Source organism: Sorex fumeus, unplaced genomic scaffold (assembly GCF_029834395.1).
Source record: "Sorex fumeus unplaced genomic scaffold, SorFum_2.1 ptg000128l, whole genome shotgun sequence".
Classification (NCBI taxonomy): domain Eukaryota; kingdom Metazoa; phylum Chordata; class Mammalia; order Eulipotyphla; family Soricidae; genus Sorex; species Sorex fumeus.
The window spans coordinates 21,433,013-21,456,746 of record NW_026606185.1 but is presented as its reverse complement, the minus strand read 5'-3'; the positions used below and the strand labels follow the sequence as shown (position 1 = coordinate 21,456,746).

Sequence of the window (23,734 nt, the reverse complement as noted above, 5' to 3'; positions counted from 1 at the left end):
CTGAAAGATCGAATTTACAATCTTCTGCTGATTGAAACATTTGAAGCAGTGAACGAGAAATGACAGTGAGGCAGTTTGTGCAGCTGAGTGGGACAGGTGCCCCGCCCTCCCCTCCCGCACCTGCAGGGCTTCGCGTCTCCCTTCCCGGCTCCACGGCCACGATCGCCGCCCCCCCCCCCCCCCCCCCCGCCCCGACCTCCTCCCCACCCTCAATCCGCCTTTCCCCTCTCTTGGTGTGTCACTCTTGGATTCCAGTGAGATGGCGTGATTTCTGAGCTTGGAAATAAAGTGCTCCCTCTGCAGTAGAAAGGAACAGCCACTTGGGGGGGGGGGGGGGGGGACTAGAGGGATGGGAGCCCTGGTTCCTTTCGGGGAGGAGGACGGAGGATGCGCCCAAGGATCACCCTGTGATGCTGGATTTCTGCAATATCCTACGGTTGTATATTGCTGAGCTCTAGGAACGGACTAGCTGGAGAACTGAGGATGCTGGGTGACCTACGGGGGCCGTTTCTACAGGGGCGGGTGGCGTGGGGCGAAGCTCGGTGGAGGACACGGGCCGAGCTTGGGGCGCGGGGGTGGGGCGGCTCCCGCCGGAGGCCCGGGCGGGGCTCAGAGCCGGGTCTGCGCCTCGGGGATGTAGATCTCGATGCTCTCGGCGCTCTCGGTGGCCGAGTTCTGGCGGACGGACGCGGCGCGCTTGGCGGCCATCAGGCGCTTGCGGGCCTCCTGGCGCTGCGAGCTCTCCAGCGAGCGCTCCCGGATCAGCGGCGCGGGGCCCTTCGGCGGCTTCTTGGGCACGGGAGGAGGGGCCCTTCTCTCCTGATCAAAGCAGAAGGGACATTACACAGCTTCTCAGGACAAGCTTGGGGAAAACTGGGAGAGGTCAGTGGTTAGAGCACACTTTTCCTGATTTTTATTGATTGATTGATTGATTGGTTGTTAACCTACGGATGGTTAGTTCTGATCTGCACGCACACACACACACACACACACACACACACTACATTTATTTTAAAAAATTCTTCATTGTGTGGGGCATTCAAAAGATGCAGGAAAGGAAACAACAACAACAAAAACACAAGTAGCGGTAAACTGATGGCCAGGGGTAAGGCTGGATTGCAGAACTAGATACTGGTGGGTATTTAAATTCACCTCCCATCTCCAGGCCCCGCCCGCTGAGAGACTGCGGCTCCCAGCACTTTTTTTTTCCCTTTTCCTTTTTGGGGCACACCTGGCGATGCACAGGGGTTACTCCTGGCTCTGCACTCAAGAGTTACTCCTGGCGGTGCTCAGGGGACCATATGGGATGCTGGGAATCGAACCCCGATCGGCCGCGTGCAAGGCAAACGCCCTACCCGCTGTGCTATCTCTCCAGTCCCAGCACTTTTAAGCTTGGCTGTCTGCACGCTCCGGACCCTCCCGGGCCAGACGGGGAGGATCTGCCGCGGCTGTAGCATCTTAGCATCTGCCTCACGTCTAAGGAGACCAGGAGGCGGTGCACACTTAAGTTTAAAAAACCGCCTTGACCCACTCCTAGCCCGTCCCCGACTCTCAGTCCAACTCCTGGCATCCCTCCTCGTCCCTCTCCTCCCCACCACCCCGCCCTGAAAAGAAGAGATGATAAGAGTGTTTCTTAGCTTGTCTGAAGCCACAGTGCGTTGTCTACCCTTTGCACATCACACACAACACACACAGCAACCTACGGGGGAACGGGAAGCGAGGACGCTGAGATTACTTCCCTCCGCAGAGCTGGGGTGCAGTATCCGCTCCAAAATCCTCTGGCTGGGGCCCAGGTCCCCGCGGTCCAGAAAGCAATTTAAATCACAGGGACAACAGACACTGTACCACGAAAACTGCACACAGGACTGAAAACGTCACCCCACTTAGCAGCGACAAATTCTAAAAAAAAAAAGTTTAGGTGTTTCTTTGGCCGCAGCCCAAACTTCTGGGGTGGGGTGGGGGGGAAAGTGCAAGGGGAAAGAAGGGTATCTAAACCACGAAGTTTTTTGTTTTTTTTTAGGAGAAGGTTGGTTAGTTTCCAGGCTGCAAAAAGATCCACATGAATCTGTTGTTTTCATTTAAAATACACCCCCCCCCCAAGTCTTATGAAGCTAATTGTGAACATGTTCTTCAGATTCCCCAACGGACATTCTGTGTCCTAGCACCTGTGCTCATCATAGCAGCTCCAGCTCCTCCCGCATGCCCGGGTAAAGTGACTAGCTAGACTCATGACATTGCAGTTGCCCAAAGGCTGCTTAAGGTGCCATCTGTGTGGTCAAAAGGATAAAAGAGAAGCACAGAGGCAAACAGTCTTTTGTTGACTCCGAGTGGGCTAGTTCGTTCCTCCCCTCAAGTTCATGGGAATTATGGAAGTCTCTGAGCATAAATGTATTAAAATTTAGAACCGATGAACTAATTTGACTTCTATGTAACCTCCAATAGGCTACCCATATCAACTCTTAGCAGCATGACTCTTTTTAACTTTCAAATCTTCCTGTTGGACAATTCAGAGGATATCTTAAGAAACATGAATATTGGTAATATTTAGTCATAGTTTCCTTTCCTTATATATTTATCTTTTAACAATGATTAAAAAATGAATGAGGAATCAGATGGGACAGCTATAAAAGCTAACACACCAGTAGATGAGAACATCGGAAATGTTTTCTTAAAATAAGGCCAACTTAAAAGCTTATTTAGCAGACAGTTTTAAACAGACATGAAAGAAAATTAAGCTGAGGGCAAATATTTGTCTTCCCATTGAAAGGCTACTACACACACATCAGTGGTACTACTTTGGTGCTTAATACTAAAATACTCAGGTGGATGACCACAGAATTGGAGTTAAAGAACAATGACATTAGCCTTTGTCCATTACTCACCTACTTGGAACTGAATCACTCCTGGGAGCCCACTGACCCCAAGAGTCCTGATATTATCATGAACAGAATGGACTGGGATGCTGTCAGGGATCTGATAGGTGAAGAGACTGAAAGTGGCGGGGCCACCAGTGCACTTTAATAGCAATAATTATACCCAGTTTTTACAAGTTGAATTTCCTCTATTTAACTGCAGGCCATAGGAAAGCAGCCATATTTTTAAAGGCATGCTTGGCAGGCCAGCTTCATGAGGTGGAACTGGACATTTGACATTTGTTTGAGCCTCGTGGAACCGCCATCATCAAATATAAAAATTCCAGTTTATGAGTTAAAGTAAAAGAAATTGTGTCTTTATTTCTAAACTGCTGCATGAGGAACCCAGTGAGCAATATTCCTGAAGGTAAATTAACCTAAAGTAAATTTAAAAACAAACCCAACATTTATGATTACTGTGAAATTTCATGGTGTATATTTTTAGACTTGAACAACAGTCGTTTATTACTATATTTCTGAAATGATCAAAGTTGATTACTTTTCAGGGCTTCCTATTTTTCTCAGAAACACAACCTATGGGTGTCAGGAAGTTGAACTCTTGATCTATGTAATCATGTGCTGAAAATGTCATTTATTTTAATTTAAAAAGCAAAATGGAGGCAATTCCTTCCAGTAACTAAGATGGTTTAACTTAAAGTTTAATTAACAAAAAAGCCACATTCCCAATTTTCCAATTCACAAAGACAGGTTTTTCTTTAGAAATATGCCTGAAACATGTACAGATAATTTCCCAGATGATTACTACGTAAACATCATCATTACAATGAAATTAATATGCTATCAGCTCCATTTCACGTTGTAAACAGCAATACTGAATGCGAAGCCTATTTAGACTGTCCGGTATTTGTGCAGGTTTTTAAATGAACCATACAAAATCTACATTGTTCTACCTTCTTGTCAAGAGGATCCATCTGTTTCCAATTATTGGCCTTTAACTGATGAAGTTCATCAAATTTCATACTAATATTTTCTATGGACAACTGCAGCATGTCCCAGAACCCCGCCAAATCCTGGGAGGTGGGCCTCGGATGAGCATTGGGATTCTGTATGAGAGAAAGGAAAACATCAATGCTTTAGAGGCAATCCATGACAATGAGCACAGGGCCAAAATGATCTTTTCAAATATTTCAAGTGATACCAGGAAGCTAGGTTCTCCTTTTGGTTTTCAAATAGGAGATAACAGCAAGGCAAAAAATGGTAGTTCTATTTTGGTATTTTCAGCTTTCTAGAGGTATAATCGATAAAAAATAATTGCAGCTATTTCAAGTGTATAATATGACTATTTGCTGTATATTGTAAAAAGCTGAGTTAATTAACATATCTATCACTTCATATCTACCCTTAATTTTTCTTGGTGTAAACATTGACATTCTACTCATAATAAATTTCAATCATATAATACAGCCTTATCAATTACTCTATACAGTTTTATCAGCAGCTTATACATACATCTTAAGATCTTATTCCCCTTTTCTTATTTTTGGGTCATGCTTGGCAGTGCTCAGGACTTATTCTTGGCTCGGTGCTCAGGGATCACTCCTGGAAGACTTGGGGGACCATATAGGGTGCCAGGTATTGAACCTGGGTCAGCTGCATGCAAGGGAAGCACTTTACCTATTGTAATATCTCTCTGACCCCTCTTATAACTAAGTTTGCACCCTTTTACCAATCTTTTCCTATTGCCCTCATCCCAGCTACTTTTCTGTTTCTATGATTTTTGCATTCTTTTTAGATTACTACAAATAATAATTTTACAAACTCATTTGTTAATTATTCTCAATTATCAAGATTGTCAAATTCTTTTTAAATCTGACATTGATAATATTTGAGGTGAGATTAAACATTTGAAAATTTCCAGAATGTGTAGTCTATGATAATATGCAGTAACAGCATATTACAATAACGATATTGATCCCCTTTGAGGACTGGGGATGTAGTTCAGTACTTGTGTGAAGCACTGGTATCAATCCCCAGCATTGAAAAAAAGGGTGAAAAATATTATCTTTGAAAAAACTAGTACATTGTTTTTCTAGTAGGTATTTGATACAAGGCAACCAAATTATTCAGAGAATAAATAAGGAATCTAAAATAAAACTTAAGTATAACTGAAACCCAAGCACAAAAATTTGTAAGTCTACAACTGTACCTCATGGTGTTTCACTAATAAAAATTAAAAAAGAAAAAAAAAACATATGAAGTCTTTTAAAGAAAAATAAATAAATAAAATTTAATACTCATATTGTGCATTGTATCTGGGTAAACAAATGATGAGTGATATAACAAATTAATTTTCAAAGTACTTTTCCAATTAAGCTGTCACGTATTTTTTTATATGAAGCTTAACAAAAAAATCATTTGGAAATAAATTGACTTTAAGTTGACCACAACTTAACAAAGCAAATGGGAGAACACAGATCTCACAGTCACAAAGATTCTATGATCACCCATTGCTGGATAATCTTAAACATTGCTATTTGAAGCAAACATTGTTACTTCTTTTATTTTTATTTTTTTGCTTTTTGGGGTCACACCTGGCGACGCACAGGGGTTACTCCTGGCTCTGCGCTCAGGAATTACCCCTGGCAGTGCTCTGGGGACCATACGGGATGCTGGGAATTGAACCCGGGTCGGCCGCGTGCAAGGCAAAAGCCCTACCCGCTGTGCTATTGCTCCAGCCCCAAACATTGTTACTTCTTTGGCTGAAGAAGAGATGGTAGATAGATTTATTGCAAGATCAATTCACAACGTATACAAACATAATTTTGTTATATACCTAAAATAAAAATAATGATGTACATCAATTATACTTCAAAATATGCTAAACATCATTCATGCTTAAGAATTGACTCTCCAGGGGCTGGAGCAATAGCACAGAGGGTAGGGCGTGTGCCTTGCATGAGGCCAAACTGGGTTCGATTGCCAGCATCCCATATGGTCTCCCTGAGCACTGCCAGGAGTAATTCCTGAGTGTAGAGCCAGGAGTAACTCCTGAGCATTGCTCGGTGTGACCCAAAAAGCAAAAAAAAAAAAAAAAAAAAAAAGAATTGACTCTCCAAAAGGGAATGCCCTGCCACAGAGGCAGAGTGGGGTGGGGGTGGTGGGAGGGATGCTGGACCATTGGTGGTAGAAAATAGGCACTGGTGGAAGGATGGGTACTCAATCATTGTATGACTGAAACGCGAGCATGAAAGTTCGTAAGTCTGTAATGTACCTCACCGTGATTCACTAGTAAAAAAAAAGAATTGACTCTGTCTGACCTCATCCATGTATCTTTGACTAGTATTAGAATGTATGAGCCTTGAATGTACAAGATCTATGATGGGAAAAAAAGTAGCTAAGTCATTAAAGATGGTTTTTTTGGGGGTGGGGAGTGGGGGGTTACCCAAATATGTTCAAGGCTTATCTGGGGGGTCTGTGCTCAGGAATTAGTCCTGGCAGGACTGGAAAACCATTTATAGTGCTGGGTATTGAACTTGAGTTGATCTTGTTAAGTGCAAGGTAAAATATATTACATGCTATACTATCTCCCCAGGCCTTATCATGTTCATTGTTTATCACAGGCTAAAGCATAAGCTAATGGCATTTATGGTGAGATAAAAAGAAATTTCAATCTGTCAGAAGTTTCCAGATTGAGTCAGGTTAAGATTGTTTCTGCATATTCCACACAAGTGGACAGCCTGTGAAACCTCATGCTTTATAATTACCTGAAGTCAGTTTGTACTTTTAAAACCAAGTTTGATAAAAGGGGTATCATCAAAATTTTTGTATGGTCAGTGATATTAAGATTAATAGATTGGAAAAAACTTTCTATCCTTTGATGAACTAAATTGGTCTGATTTAAAAATAAATACAAGTCAAGGTGCATTTATAAACTACTCAGAGTTTTGAAATTCATTGAAATAACTAAATTCCGAACTTTGTAAGTGCTTGGTTTAGTATTAAAAACTTTTAAAATAACATCTTAATTAGTGTAAGAGTTTCTCTGAAGAGCTTTGACTCAGAATACTCTTTTTATAGGATCAGAATAAGTAGAGAATAACTTTGACAAATTACCTTTCAGGTTGAGTTTTATGATCTCATAATATATTTCCTTATTTCATTGGTAACTGAACACTAAACTAATCATATTTTGGAGTTCACTAAAGTCTCTTACATAATAAGTACTATTAGCTAGTTAAATTGTTTCAGTGCACCAGTACATGAGCTCAATAGACTGAAAGAGTTTGTTAAACTCTGTATCATGGACAATTTGTTCCCTTTTCACCAGGAATCTCCTTGCTCCCACACCCCAAATGATGTGGCTAGATTTGGGAACCAGATGGGGAAGCAGTGAAACATGGAGGGGGGAGAGAGAGAGAGAGCGAGAGAGAGAGAGAGAGAGAGAGAGACAGAAACAGATAGATGGAGAGACTGAGAGAGAACTTAGTCTCTCCACCATCTTCAGATCTCTGAGTAATGTGACATTCCTTGCATAAGGAGTGGCATCTTGGTTTGAAACATCCACATGGAGGGCAGAGGTGGTGGAAGTGTATAGAGATGAGGAGGACTGGGTTTCTTGGTTTAGTTTTTATTGAAAAAGCAATCCTTATTCACTCATTCTATGCCTGAAAATCTAGTCTGGGATAATGTACAAGTGTTTTAAAATTAAAAAAAAAAAACTATGATTATTGTTCTTTCTTTGGCTTAAAAACCTCAAGAAAGAAGAGGTGAGTCAGGCTGTGACCAATCTCAATGTCACTTCTTTGCAGTTTGTAGACCCAGACAATGCCACCACCCGGTGACCTGTGAGAGCACTTCCTGCTGTAGGAGCTGACTCAGGTCTCTCCCAGAGAGTAAAGTCTGGGATTCCAATCATGGGGTGAGGGGGCTGGAGTGGGTGCAGGTGGTGTGCAGTCAAGAGAGACTGAGTTCAAACAGATGCAGGGGTTGGGGTGGGGGTGTGGGGGTGGGGTAGGTGTGGCCACACTTAGTGCTACTTGGGGGCTTCTCCTGGCTCTATGCTCACAGGATCATGAGTCAGTTAGGGATAGGATGCATGAATTCAAGCACCTTAAACCCTTACAATCTCTCCAGGCCTGGGATTTGAATCTTGATTGTCGCTCGCCATATGACCTTAGAAAATTAAAAAAATTTATAAACCTTTTCATGTATATTTTTCCTTATGGTTAAGACCATCATGAGAAAAATCCATTTTGAGCTCTATAAGATGGCTTTGATTATAAACATAACCAGGTCAAAACGGTAAAAGTTCCTAGTGTGGTGTCTGACCCAAAGTGGGCTCCTGACCTCCTTTCAGGGATGGTTTGACCAGCAATTGCCTTCTGCTTCACTGTAGTTCTGCTTGGCCCTGGCCCTCACATGCTTCTCACATTTTGTCATCTAATTTCCCTGAGTGGGCAAAGACTATGAGCCCATCAGGTCCTAGAAAATATCAAAATCAGCTACAACAAGGTTAACTGTTCCTAGAAGTCTGAACAATGTTCATAACATTTTGTCTATCATTTTATCTTTAGAATCTGTTAAGTGTTGTATTCTGTTCCATATTCTGTTCACTGTACAGTTCTTTGAAAAGGTGTGTTGTTGGCCCTGTTGCAGATACTACTTGTATCTGTTTACCAGTTTAAGGAATATGAAATGTGAGGTGCTGGAGAGATGGTACAGTGGAGAGGGCATTTGCCTTGTGCGTGGCTGACCAGGGTTTAGTACCCGGGATGCCATATGGTCCCCTGAGCCTGACAGGAGTAATTCCTGAGTGCAGAGCCAGGAGTGACCCCGAGCATTTCTAGGTGTGGTCCCAAAGCAGAAAAACAAACTAAATACAAAACCAACAAAAAACCTTGAAATGTGGCTCCCCTCCCTCCCACCCCAGGTGGTGTGGACCATGAGATATCCACCCTTGTAATGTGGTGGATCAACCCAGGACCGGATGGACAGTCCCTTAGGTACTATCTCTCTGGCCCATGTTTTATATGAACATTTAAAGAATAAAGAATTATGCCAAGTAAGATTTGTGGTACTTTGGCAGATTTACAAATTAGTAGCAATTCTATACATGGCATGTAGTGAAGTTCAGTAAAATACTGTTTTATTCACTCAGCAATACACTTACCAATATAAAGTCAGATATCTGGAATAAAATTTGGGGAAAGGTAGAAAAGAGTCAGGAAATTTTTTTCTAAGGGAAAGATTTGGCAAACTGTAAATATGAGAGAAGGAGGTGTGAAGGGAGAACTTCCCAGTAGTTTTCAAGGTGCCTGGAGACCAAGCAGGGAGGCACTAAGCTTGTCAGCCTTTATATTGTTTCTTAGTTGAAAGCTGTCTAGAGAAATCGTGTGTAGTCTATATTTGTGCATATTAAATGTCTAAAATTGTGGGATTGGGGCCAGAGCAATACTACAGCTGGTAGGACACTTGTGAGGGTTCAATCTCTGGTTCTTATAACGTCTCTAGATTCCCTCTAAAGAGTGATCCCTACTACAGAGCCAGGAGTAAACCCCGAACACTGCTGTTTGTGGTCCAAAAGCCAAAATAAATAAATAAAATTAAATCATGGAGCTATAGCATAAGTCCAGTGGGTAAGGCACATGGCTTGCGTGCTTAGTGCATCCCTAGCACCACGTGGTCTCCAAGCATTACAGAACAGGGCTCTGGAGCACCTCAGAGTCTTTGCAGTACCTCATCCTCAGCTCCAAACATTGCAAATAGCCAGAGAACCACAGAGAGAGGCTTGGGCTTCCTGAGCTCTGCTTGGGAGACTTAAAAACAAACAAAAAACTGGTTCAGAGAGATAGTACAGCAGGTAGGGCATTTGTCTTGCATCTGGCTTACCAGGGTGGGCTCGATCCCCGGCATCTCATATGGTCCCTTGAGCACCCCCAGGAATAAATCCTGAACACAGAGCCAGGATAATCCCAGAGCATCACTGGGTGTGGCCCCAAAACAAAACAAACAACAGTCCTGCTCTAAAATACTAAATTGGATCATTTTGATTGCAAATAATCATGGTTTGCTCTTCAGAAAATAAATCATTTACTTTTCCAATATATTTTTTTAGATCTAACTTGTGCAATTTACTATTCTTATGAAATGACACTTATGGGAAGATTAGCTTTTTGATCATTTGGGATTTTTTTAGTCTTAATTTACGTTCCATGATATATAATATTGTTAATAATAAAAGTTTCAGTCATACAGTGTTCCAACTCCAAACCCACTACCAGTATCAGAGTCCTTCAATTCATATTCCAAGGCCCCCTTCCCTCCCATTCCTCCACATAGCAAACTCATTAAATGCACTAATTATGAGAGTTTGCATCATATGCTTCCAATCAGTTGGTTTGTTTTTAAGGCATATGTGAGGAAGCATTTGACTTTTTATTTTGCAATTTAAAAAATATGGTTGGGGTAGTGGTGTTTTTCTTTCTTTTATTTTTTCCTTCTCCCCCCCCCAGCTTGTATGTCCAAGAAGGATAAAATATTCATTTATCTCAGAAAGATTAAATATAGATATTCTTGGTGATGACCCACCCCCACTCTATCCCCCTGGCCCTTTCATGAAAACAGAGAACTCTGGTGGGGAATATCAAAATCACAGATGCCATGTGCAAGTCAGGAAAATGGAAAATTTTACAAGCTACAAAAAAGCAGGAAATGGAGTTTTAACTTGACCGATCTCTTCTTTTAAGATTATGTAACTATCAAATAAATATTTTTAATTTTAAGAAAAGCAGGAAATAAGATTCATCAGAAAACTCCAGTCCAGGTGAGAAAGTCCTTTGGGCCTTGGTATGACTAAAAATCAGCTTCACCGTAAGTGGCCAATGGCCCAAGGCAGAGAGAGGGCAGTGATGGGGAATGTTACCTACCAGGTTTTCTTCACACAGTTCTCTAAACTGGTAGAATTTCTGGGCCATGAGAAGTTGGGCACTGCCCACAGCAGTTCGGATTTTCCCTAGAACTGAAAAGAGCAAACATACAAGAAGTTTACACATTATGCCTCATCAGCGAGATTTAGTCTGGAAAAGTAAAGAGGAAGTTAGCCTATAATAGGAAAACAACACACACATACAGTGTGTGTACACTGACACACCACACACACACACACACACACAAACACACACACACACACACACACACACACACACACACCCATCCAGTCACACCGTGGTCACATAGTTCTCAGAAATTAACGGAGCTTTCCACCACAGTTCTGGTGGCAAATGGGTATACCAGGAGGCAAATGGTTATTTTGTTTTCTTTCTGCTGCAAAGAAGAATTTCAAGTTAAGGGATGGATTTGTGTTAGCAATCAAGGCTGACTAACTTGTTCAAATCGAAATCCAAATGCAGACACAAAGCCAGCCGAACAGGAGTGGGGAGGAACCTCTTGGCACTCACCATGTCCCATCCATAGCCTTCATTATTTGTCTGCAGCTCAGCCACTGGTACTGTCGGGAATGAGCCATGCTAGCTGAAAGACTTTCTAAGGAGTGAACATTTGCAGCCTGTTGCCTAGGGAACGCCAGCACCATCCCAGCTTTTTTTCTCCAAAGACCGGTCTGATTGTTCCTGTAGGTTTAATTCCCTATGCACGGTCCTGGAAATCCTCCCCATCTGCAAGTCACTTCTTGACCGTGGAGCAGAGGAGTTGGGGCGAACCTTTCAAGGGCTGGGCGTGCCGCGACGGGGCAGTGCTGCACAGAGCGGTCCTCGGGTCAGCACTGTCCCCAAGGCGGTCTCAACCCCGCCACCCGGCAGTTCCCAGCACGCCCCCAGTCAGGAAGGAAGGGGGACGGCACCGCGCTTCCCGTCTCAGAGAAACCCGAAGGAAACTGCAGATGGCCCCGTTTGGAAGCCCTCGGGGAAGCACGGAGGTGTCCGATGGAAGCAAAGTTTTCGCAGACGCCCTTTGCTGACTGTATGGAGCCTGAGACTCAGATCGCAATTAGGTGTCCCTTGCTTGACCGCATTCCCCGCAAAGTGTGAGGAGAAGCAGCTTCATTTTGGCTCAGGATTTCAACCCCCCCCCCCCCGCCCCCACCTTCTTCTCTCTCCCCTCCCTTCCTCCTCCCCGCTCTTCCAGCTCTTCTCTTCTCTTTTTATCCTCCCTCCCCAGGCTCCCGGTTTTCTAGGAATCTGCTTCTCTGTTGAGAACCATCAGGTTCAATAAAAGCTCAGTCAAGTTACTACAGAAATGTCTCTGTGTTCTTCATGCACCAGAACATTTAGGAATGCTCTAGACTAGTCACACCAAACAGCGTGTTTGTGTGCACGCGCGCGTGTGCAGGAATTGAGCTTCCAGCCATAACAAGGGGTCCCCTGACAACCATTTGACATTAATTCCAAAGGTCTTTTTTTCTGTGTGTGTGTGGGGGGGTGGTGGTGAGCGGGCACACCCCACATGCTCAGGGCTTACTTCTAGTCTGTGGTCAGGGCTCACCCCTGGTGGAACAGGACTCATGCAGCACTAGGGATGGAACATCAGTTGGTTTGCATGTAAGGCAAGTGCCTTCCCTGCTGTACTATCCCAAGATCCAAGGTGGTTTTTTGTTTTTGTTTTTTTACAGTGAGGTCACACCCAGCAATGCTCAGGGCTTCTTGCTGTGCTCTCTGCTCTCAGGGATCACTCCTGGCAGGGCTATGGGGTGCCAGGGATCGAACCTGGGTCGACTATGTGCTTACCCTCTGTACTGTCACTCCAGCCCCGTGAGGTGTTTTTTATTTATTTATTTTTAATTTTTAAAAACACTTCTTTAAAACCCTTTCCTCTTTGAACAAACAGTTAGTAGTGACCTTTCCTTTCTCAGCACTCCATGCAAAGGTCCTTGGAGCAGTTGAGGATTTAGTCCCAAGGACTTCGATTCTAACACTTCTCAGGCACCAAGGCCCTGGACAAGCCATTCAATCTGCTTTTTCCTCATAAGTAAGTGGTGCTGATTGGCCCGTTTGTAGGGCTACTGTCCAGTCTCAATGCATCAACATGAACGAATTGCTAAGGACAGATTCAAATATGCAATGAACACTCAATAAATAGGTATTATAAGGATCAGGACACCGTACTTCCGCAAGGTGTGTGCTAACCATGAGCTCACTTTCGCTATTGTTCAGAAGGAAGAGGAAAACAAAGTTCATTAAAAGGTGAGCAAACACTGCCTTGGTTGCCTGAAGCAGGCATGCAATGTGGATGACCCGCCACAGATCTGAGACATATCTAAGTCACTTCCCAGTAGGATGTGTGGCTTTTCACAAACACTAAGCTTTGTGGCAACTTTAGCCACTAACTTATCTGACTAAAGGAATGGTCTGTTTCACTAGAAAAATCTCGTGAGATTTACATTCGATTGGAACTCCTCATAATTATTACCTAGGTCTCCTGTTTGCTGACTGAAATTGCATAGTGACTAGGACCTAGAGCTAATGGCTTCTCAAACACCAGAGCTACAGAGCAGGCTGTCAGAATCAAGTGAAGTGGGGAAGACCATGACTCTCATTACACACCAATTTAAAAAATATCCATTCTAGCCAGAACCTTGGAGTCACCAGGGTCACATCCAGTGCTCTGGGGGTGGTTGGGTCATGTTATACAGGGACACTCAGGACTTATAGATGCTAGGTTTGTGCTCAATCACTTCAACTATGTCATTCCAAGTCTATGATTCTCAAATGAGGAGAAAGCCCTGCTCCAAACAGTTCAGATAGGTAGTGCTAACTTATGCCTCTGAAAACAAGGCTGGGCCATCACTCTCTACTCAACAGGGGCTGCCCTAGCTCTGAAATACAAATATTTGGGCTGGACTTGCAGTCTCTGTTTCTCACTTTTTTGCCATCATAGTTAGGTTTGTGGTCACGCCCAGCAGTGCTCAGGACTTACTCCTAGCTCTGTATTCAGGGACACTTCCTGGGGAGGTTTTGGGGAATCACAAACAATACTGGGGGTCGAACCTGGGATGGCCACATGCAAGGCAAGAGCCTATCTCTGGCCCAGCCATCCTGTTTCTTGAGTGGGAATTTCCTACTGTCTCCAGGATTCCTTGTATTTCTCGTGTCCAGATGGTAGACTTTTCTGGACTCAGGTCGGGAGAAGATGATTTAGGCCTAGAGCAAAACCAACTTAGGACAAGCAAAGGAATGTTTTAGAACAAAGAAAAAGGTAACCTCTATGTTCCTACCCTCCAGAGTTTATTTTCTGGAGAAATATTACTTTCGTGGTTTTGTTTTAAGAAGCTCTAATGGAGTTTTCTTTGTTTTGACTTCCCAGTATTTTTCGTGTGGAGATAACTTCCTCTGAAAGGAAATTTTTATATTTGTTACATCAGGTTTGAACTAAAAGTAAAAACAAACAGGAAGTGGTCAACACCAGTGGAAGTAAAAAGTAAGAGGAAAAAGGCTGAAAGTAAAGATGTTAGACAAAGAAGCATATAATGGCATTTTGAAATAGTTCTAAAATATTTCATACCAGCCTTCAGCAGGGAAGATGGGAAGAAAACTAATTCTTCTAAGTCTGCCAGGAAAAGAAGAATAAGGGAACAGCAATAGAGGGTGAAATACATAGGCTACCACTATGATTGTGAGTTTTTCCGAGTGTATAGTGGTCTAGCCAAGACCAAAACAGCTAGAGAAGTCCGAGAGAATACAGGAATCTACATGAGAGCTGGTGGGCAAGGCAGACCTTGACTTTACCTTGTCGTGGAATATGGACAGTCCATGCAGGTTTGGGGAATTCATTAATTCAACAAATATCTATTAAGGGCATATTCTGTGCTAGATGCTATGCTGGATGATTATGACATGAGGGTGAGGGAGGCAAAGTCTATCCATATGGATTATATTTCAGTGAGAGATGGTGGAGGAAATTGACATCAAGTATACAAACACAGGGGCTTGGAGGTAGCTCAGTGGTATATGCCTTTCATATATATATATATATATATATATATATATATATAAATACCACAGTACATTTAACTATTTAGGATTTGCTAGGTTACTTGTATTGGGACAGATAGGACTGAGCATGATTGAACAATTTAAAGGAGAATGAATTATTCAAATGGTGACTAGAGAACATGATGTATTCTGTATCTCTTTCTTAAGAAATACACAGTTGGCGAGTGCAAAGCATGGTTTGGGTGGTTTCAGTTGCAATATTAAAGTTGGCTGTTAAACCATTCATTTTAATAAGAATAATTTGAAAATACTACTTTAAGAAAATTGGAAAACAAAAATATTTGAAAGTATAATGAACTAAATATAGCAAGCCACTATGTATGTCTCCACCCCCAACTCAAATTTTGCTTCTTTTTTTCAAATTTCTTTCTGAATTTGTTTCCTTTCTTCCCCTCCTACCACTCACCAATGAAATGAAGCTCTCTAGAGGTTCTCTCTTCCTGCCCCATTTCCCTCTCCAGAGGAAAGCCTGGATTAGAGGTGGCTATTCCAGTCCTAACCCTGAGCAAATGGAAATTGCTTCTCTGGTCCCAGAATGGTGACAAGCTAAGGGTCTTCTTGAACACAGACAAGAATGTTAAATGCTAACCAACCAGCACAGGTAAATTCCTGAAAGTCAGAATAAAGAGGTGGAAGGCTCCATTGAGCCTTGAGGATGTGCTCCTGAGGTTTTGTGTAATCGATTACCTTCACCCTCACTCACTGTAAGTCCTTCCCAATTGTCCAACCTGAATTTAGTTCATAGTTTTACTATCCATCTCCTTCAGGCACATTCACTCCATCACTTACAATCTCCACATCTATCTCTGCTGCTTTTCTTCAAGCATGTCATTTAACCATGATTTATACCATCGATTTGTGTAATATTTAACCATACACACAATAGGTCTTGTTTGTCTATCTCACTCTTGATACAGTCAGGCTAATCTCTCCATGCAGCTTCTACACATGTTGATACTGAAGTACTTAACTCTCTCTATTCCTTTCCCTTCTTCCCCAGCTCCTCTGTTACTCTCTCTCTCTCTCTCTCTCTCTCTCTCTCTTTCTCAGAAGTACAAAGCAGTCCCCAAACTGCTGAATTCAATTTCTTTATTCATATCCCTCTTATCCTAGAAAATTCTCATCCCCAAAGAGATGTTTACTGAGGTTTACAATTAAGGGGACAGATTTGGTTTAGTTCACCAGACAAAGCCAGGAAGAGAATCTTTTGGAAGACCATCACTCTTTGTGTTCTGTCAAATAAATAAATAAATAGCTTGCCTCCTTAAATTGAATTATATACTCACAGACCGTGCGAGGTAGGATAGATGTCACTTTATTGGAGAAAACTGGGTTCAAACTATGAGGTGCCTTCCCCATGGTGCCAGACTGCCTGTTGTTTGTCCAGTGGAGAAATTTTTCTCTCACCTTTATAGCCAAATCAAGTCACCTGACTGATTTCTTCTTCTTCTTCTTCTTCCTCTTCCTCTTCTTCTTCTTCCTCTTCTTCTTTCTCTTCTTCTCTTTTTCCTTCTTCTCCTTCTTCTTCTTCTCCTTCTCCTCCTTATTCTTCTTTTCTAAATGTAGGAGTACTGCTATTTATTCAGCCATTGATTAAGCTGATTGAATTGGGCATGAACTCCACAATGATTTCCTTTCTTTATAAGGAAGGAAGCTAGCACCAGGGACAGCAGGGGCGCAGCAGCAGCAACCAATGGTGGAATCTGATGAGAGTCACCAAGCCCCCACCCACAGCACAATGGAAGAGCAGAGCGCATCTGTGGTGGTGACTATGGCACGAGAAAGTTGTGCCACTGAGGAACCCGGAGTTGCCTAATAGTGAGGGTGGGTGTAAGATTCCAGCTCTGGATTTTGTTTTTTCAATATTATCCTTAGAATGAGAAGCTGAGAAGGACTACTTTGGATGTTTTCTTTTTACAGAAAACCATGATTTTAAATCACCGACTTGTAGTAAATAAACCCCATTTAGGACTAGAGAGATAGTACAGGGGTTAAGGCACTTGTCTTGCATGTGGTCAATCCTGGTTCAAATCTTTATAACCATATAGGGTCCCTGGAGCCCAACCAGGAGTGATTCCTGAGCACAGAGGCAGGAGTAAAGTCCTGAGCACTGTTGGGTGTGTCTCCCCCAAATCCAAAACAAAGCAAAAACTACACTTAGAAAAGGGCATCCCCTGTCTCCTATTTTCCCACCGACTCTCATGGGTATGGATTTTATTTGGGGAAAAGACAATGCTGTAAAAGGCCCAGAGTTACAGAGAAAACAATTTCCATTGACCCCAATGGTGAATTTACAACCAAGCTCAGTGGAGCTTTGTACACTGTGGGGTAAAACAAAGACGGTTTCCTTTGGGGAAATGCCTGACTTTCTGCTGACTCAAAGTCAGTGTTTCACACCCTGAGGTATAATAAATCTACAAATTATCTCACTCTCAAAGAGGAACTGCATCTCTAGGACTGATAAGGCGGACACTGGTTTTCTCACTACTAATTCTGAAATTGCCCCACACAGGCCCCAGAAACAGAAACAGAAATGAAGGCACATACTTTTCTCTCACAGATGCCCGTTCCAGTGGTGATCTGACCCTGATAGGAAGCTCAGGGTTTAAGCTTGGTGGTGTAGTTCTTGGGGCTACCAGGCCCATACCCGCTGGCAATTGGGGGTTATGCAGGTTGGGCATAGCCCACCTCATATCCACCAGGTCTGTGTTGTAGCACTGATGCTGTCTCCCTAGCTTCCATCAGTCTGATTTCTTAGCATGGCTTCCCTGAAACCATGAATTTCCCTGAAATACTGAGGGGCCCCGCCTGAATTACCACGAGGTGGTGTAAAAGTGAGATACGTTCTGCAGGAAAAGTACTTTGAGGGTTTTATTTTTCCCCTTCAATTTGGAAGCAGCTGTTCATTTATTAACTGACCAGATTACAAAACCATGTAAATATCCTTCTAATCAGTTGGTCGATCTGTTGCCAGCATTTCCACCTTCTACAAAACAGGTAGTCTTTTCCTCCAGCCCACTTCAGGGGGAAATAAATTGAAGGGGCCAGAGGAAGTTACTTGCCTCTTTGAAGCATTTTTCCCAACAGCCAGATCTCATGAGTCAGTCGATGCAATGTTTATCAAGAGTTTGAGCAATCAGTGCAGCATCTTGTAGGGTAATTTGCTTCTTGTGGATTTGGCCATAACCTTACTTATAGATCATTTCATTTACTCATTTCAGATTTGGGTACCCATGCAATATAGGGTTCCACAACTTGTGGCATGTTAACTGAAGCCTTGTTGAGCTTAACAAAGGTGCCACTGAAGATCTAGCGAAGGTGGAGAAGCTGCAGAATCATTAGGGCCTTGGAGCTGATCCCATTGATATGACAAAAGTCAATATGGTTCCTTGGTCAAAGTTTCCAGCTTCTCTACCATTTGAGCCATTTGAATCTCTGTACTGCACATCTGCCTATGTTCCTTGCTTAGCCTTTTCATAGATCAGCTCCCTCTTTGCCTTTCAAAGCATCTTTGAACAAACTTTTTTCCTCAGGTTCTTAATCTTTAACTCTGTGATATTTTTTTTTTCTTGTTCAGGGCTTTCAGAACACCAGTAATCTTCTTTCTCTTCTCGGGTTGCTGCTATAGACTTAGCAGGAACCTTTTTCTTGTCTTCTGCATGCTCTATGGTTCCAGTTGGAAAAGAGTGACTTTGAGATTTGTTTGCTTATTTGCTTGGTGTTTGAACGCACATGATAGTGCTCAGGGATTACTGCTGGCTCTGTACTCAGGGATCACTCCTGGAAGTGTTCAGATTATATGTGTTACTGGGATCAACCCTAGGTCAGCTATATGCAAGGTAAGCACCTTACCTGCTAGTCTCTCTCTCCAACCACTACTTTGAGTTTTGATGTTTTTCCTGTGGTGCTGTATAGTGGCACATAGCTGCTGTTCTCAGTTAGCCACAAGGATGCCAGGGGAGAGGACCGTCTCTCTACTGTGTTGTCAGTATTTTTTTGGATACCATATTTTGCATTTTCTCATCCCTTCCTGAATACAAATCACCCACCCGGTTCTACTGCTTCTGAGATAGTCAATACTCCTTTAGGAAAGAAACTTTCCTAGGTGATTTTTCCACACTAGAGCTAAGACAGTGTCTTAGTACCTAGCCTATGTGTTAGGTAGACTAGGTTAATTTAGGGTAGGGTACAAGAAGGTTTGCTCTATTAAACATACTTTCCAGTGGTTTAGGCTTAGGACTAAAGTGCCTGCCTTGTGAGCACGAGGCCATGAGTTCAACCATGGGTTCTACCTTGTAGTCTGGCTCCATGGCAGAATGAGTCATCCACCAGGTATGGATGAGAACCATCAACAAGCTCCATGACCCCAGGGACTAATATGTATGAGCACTATAGCTAGAAGGGCAACCCATTCTCCCTATGGCAAACACATATATGAGTGCCTCCAGGGGCCCCTTGGAAGCACAGCAAGCAGTGTACATGCAGAGAGCATCACAACCAAGCCTCCATCCTCAGTGGGCACTGCCATCGAGTGTGTGAATGCCACTACCAAGCATGTGAAGACCACTACCAGGCCTCTAAATAACAGCAGCAATAAAGAAAGGGAGGTTCTGGAGCAATTGTACAGCAGGTATGGAACTTGCTAGTGCACTGCCAACTCCAGTTTGATCCCCAGCACTCCACATGGTCCCCTCAGCCCTCTGGGTATGCTCCAAAAACAAACAGAAGACAGAAGGAAAGAGAAAAAGTGTTGAAAAGGGGGAAATATTTATATACGCTTTCAACTTAAAATATTTTCAACTTACATGGGTTTATCCGGATGTAAGCCTTATAACTCTAGGCCATCTAGACAAAGGAGGATGCCTGGCCATCCACTAGGGTCAAAGCTTCCTCCAGTGTTGTGCGGGCGGAGGGCTCTTTCCCCTGGGTCCAGTGCCATGATTCCTATGACCTCACTTCCTTCCTCTGCTCCCTGTTCTAGTTGGTCCCACTATTCATATACTATGCCCTACCCCCGTTATGTGAATTTTCACCTGAGGCGCTCCTTGGGATACCCTGGGATTTCCAGGAAAACATTTGAAACCCAGCTGAGAAATGCTGGCCTACATGATAATTCACTTACTAGGCTTCTCTTCCTGTCAAACTTTCTGTCTGTGATATATGAGAAAGATATTGGCATTGAGTCAGGAATCATCAGCTCTGACATAACATCAACACCACTGTAAACACATTCTCTTCACTATAGTAAATTTTGGGGGGTTGAGGGGTCGGTCATACCTGGTTATGCTCAGGGATCACTCCTGGCAGTGCCCAAGGGACTATACAGGATGCCAGAGATCGAAGTCTGGTCAACTCTGTGCAAGGCAAATGCTATCCCTGGTGTACTATCACTCTGGCACCTTAAAAGTATGAGCCTCATAGGATTTCTGATTGTTTTATGAAATACCATGTGAACATTGTAGAAATCACAATTCTTAGCTCATGTTAACAATCTTTAGTTCACGGATATCTGTTAGGAAAAGTGAAAGTTGACCTGATTCAGAAGACGGAATTATTTCTTTTATTAATCTTGACACTCTGATCTTTTCCCCCAGCAGTGTAGATTGATGGAAAGTACTCCTCTTTTTTTGGGTGATTTTCACTCAGGCAGATGTCCACAAGGGCCAGTGGGTGAATAACGTATAAGGGATAATTTGATCCGTGTGTATGAGGAAGCTGTGATCATTATTCAGGGCCCCAGGCTTTCATGACTGTATAGATTATCCCCAACCAATCAGAGCTGGGACAGAGGCCAACTGACTGCTCAGAACAGAGATACCCTTAAGAGGCTGGTCCGAAACACTGCCGGACGCCTCACCCACTCATCCCGAAACACGCGCAGAAAATACCCTGACTGCATATCCTCATCTCATACCCTCCTGCAAAAGACCTGCCAAAGAAATCCTTCTTTGCTGATGGGCTATATTCCACACTCCATCCAAGATAGTTAAACCTTGGGTTTAGTGCCCCACACAATGGTCTGCTTGCAGCTAATATCACTGCTGCTCACTAGCCCTTTGAGACGGCTTCTTAATTTTCCTCACTGACCCTCACTCCCTCACTTTCTCAAAACTCATTCTCTATTCCCTCTTTTTCACCAAGACCCTTGCCTTGAGGAGCAGAAAACAATGGAGGCAATCAGGCAGGAATGGTCTCACTGTTCTGCTTCTGCTTTCCCAAGGTCACTAAAAAGTGTAAAGGGTTTAGATGACAAGCAAGTAGCAGATCCCTTGGTTATGCAGACAACAGCTGCAAATCAGGGGTCAGCAGAGGTAGGGACATTCACTTGGCATGTAAGCTGTCTGTGACCGTTAGCTACCCACATCCTAAAGACTTTTATAAGAGGGTCAAAAGAATAGTACAGGGGTTAAGGCACTTGCCTTGCACAGCGAAGCCTGATTTGATGATCCCCAGCGGGGCATATGGTCTCTGGAGCACCCACAAGCATGATCCCTGAGCACGAGAGTCAAGAGCAGGCCCTTAACACCACCGGGTGAAGACCCCCAAACAAAAATTCTGTCCTGTCCTCCCATTGTTCATCAATTTTCTGGAGCCTGCCCAGTAACATCTCCATTGTGAGGCTTTGTTGTTACTGTGTTTGGCATATCAAATACGTCACGGGAAGGAGCTTGCCAGGCTTTCCCTTGCAGGTGAGACACTCTCAGTAGCTTGCCAGGCTCTCCGAGAGGGGCAGAGGAATCGAACTCGGGTCGGCCATGTTGCCTACGTGCAAGGCAAATGCCCTACCCACTGTGCTATTGCTCCAGCCCCCAAACAAAAATAAACATGCACATATCCTTGATCTAACTCCCACCTGGCTGCTCTAAGCATCAGCTCCATTGAGGCCGTTCCCCTCTCTGCAGCCTGCTTTGTTATGAGGCATTCGGTACCTGAGATGCCTAAGAGGGGAAATTCCTCTCAACCTCATGACCCCTAACAGTTATTATAAAATTCCTCTTCTCTTCTACTAACGGCTGGATGGTATCCTTCCAAAATTCATGGATTGAAGTCTTACCCTAAATTCTCAGTATGTCACTTTACCTGGAGGCAGCTCCTTTCAAGTCAGTAACAAAGCTGTTGGGTATGTTCTATCACTGGGCCCTAACCCAACCAGGACTAGTGTCCTTCTAAGAAATGGCAATCAGGACATAACACACACACAGAGGGAAGGCCATGTGGAAAAAGGGTAAGGTGAAGGTCATCTGCAAACCATGTGTTGACCTTGATCTCAGACTTCTAGTCTCCAGATTGTGAAGATTTCTTTCTTTTGGAGTGGTTTATTTTATATCCAGCTCTGCTCAGTGCTGACGACTGGCTCGATGCTCAGGGATCATACCTGGCAGTGTTTTGGGGACAACACATGGTACCAGGGACCAAAGTAAGGTTGGCAGTATGCAAAGCAAGTGCCTTAACCCCTGTACTATCTCATAGGCCTGAAAAAATAAATTTCTGTTGTTTAGGTCACTCACCCTTTGCTTTTCATCAAGGCAGTTCTAGCACTCAAACACACTCCCCGCAAAGCTCAGTTCTCCCAAAGGTAGAGTACCTCCTCAACTCCCATTTGCTTCACTCCCAGCAGTGTAATTCTTCACCTCCCTCCTCCTAGCTCCTCTGCAGTTGCCACAAAAGAAATTCATCTCTGCTGGCTCCCACAACACAGCTCTGACTGATGCTACCTTCACTGTTCTTTAAGGACTTGTCTCTTACTCTGTCTTGCAAACACTCAACACAAAATGCAACCTGGAGCTAACATTCCCTGCTCCCCTTAAGGCAGCTCATTCATTCTCAAATAGTGGTTTCAACTTTTTTGGAAAAGCATGTTTATGTTTTTAAAAAATGTAGTCTGAATTTATGCCCAACTCCTTCAGAGTTGCACATCTAAAGCGCCATCCATATATACCTCTCTCTCTCCCAATCCATTTCTCCTCCCAAAACCCCTAGATGAGGGTTGAAGAGATGGAGCAGAGCACCTGTTCATCAATTCTCTAGTTGATTACGCTTAGAGTGAGAGGTCACCACCTCATCCATACATGATGAATACTTCCCCATCCCTTGCCAACCTTAAAGGCTTGCTTTTATTCAGGGAACTTCTTGTGTCTTGTAACTTCCATGTTTGCAGCTTCAACTCTGTGATTCTCGGGAAATAGCTACATACCTTCCTGCACGCACAGAGGCTCACCTGTTTAGTTTTATCTCCATTCCCTCCCTCTGTGGGTCCTGTTTCTCAGTCCATAGAATGTCTTCCTTCTTGGAGTCTTTGCCCATATCAAATTCGAAGTTCCCGCCAGAGCACTGACTCTAAGCCCCACGTACTCAGTTGCACCTCTCCAGAAAGCACAATTTCTTTTCAGGGCTGCCCCTGCACTGCTCCTCAGATTCCCATGAAGAGTTCTGTTTCTGGCTCTCTTCTTTCTTCCTAGCATGTCTGTCTTTGTAACAAACCATAAGGTTTTTTTTTATAGCAATGAATGTGCCCATATAACCCCCAGAATATTGTTGAAAAAGTAAAATTTTGTTTTGGTCATACCTGGTAGTACACCCAGGCTTACACCTAATTCTCTGCTCAGGGATCATTCCTGACAGTGCTCTGGGGACCATATGTAGTGGTGGGAATTGAATTTGGGTCAGACTATGCAAGGCAAGTGCCTTACCTGAGGTATTAACTCCTGCTGAAGGAGTTAAGTTTTGAAACTGATTCCTCTATAAATTCTGTTAACCAGAAAAAAACAAGCAGACAACAACAAACACAATACACAAAACAACATTTTAGGTCTTAAGCATTTTTTTTTAAAGCTGTGCTGTATCTCTGAACACTTT

At 43.4% G+C, this 23,734-nt stretch overlaps 1 protein-coding gene across 11 annotated transcripts in view; it reads right to left on the bottom strand.

Moving 5' to 3' along the window:
• Positions 1–201: 201 nt before the first annotated feature.
• DLGAP1 (DLG associated protein 1) overlaps positions 202–23,734 on the bottom strand; it is a 511,134-nt gene continuing 487,601 nt past the window's right edge. For 6 of the 11 annotated variants that reach the window (XM_056138351.1, XM_056138353.1, XM_056138357.1 and 3 more), the window contains 3 exons: positions 10,799–10,890; positions 3,824–3,976; positions 203–819 (listed from right to left, as the gene is read on the bottom strand). In XM_056138351.1, coding sequence (XP_055994326.1) covers positions 610–819; positions 3,824–3,976; positions 10,799–10,890 — 455 coding nt within the window. In that variant the 3' untranslated portion in view covers positions 203–609. Of the gene's footprint in view, positions 820–3,554; positions 3,977–10,798; positions 10,891–23,734 lie in introns of those variants that run through there. The other 5 variants (XM_056138347.1, XM_056138349.1, XM_056138348.1 and 2 more) reach the window with 2 other exon arrangements.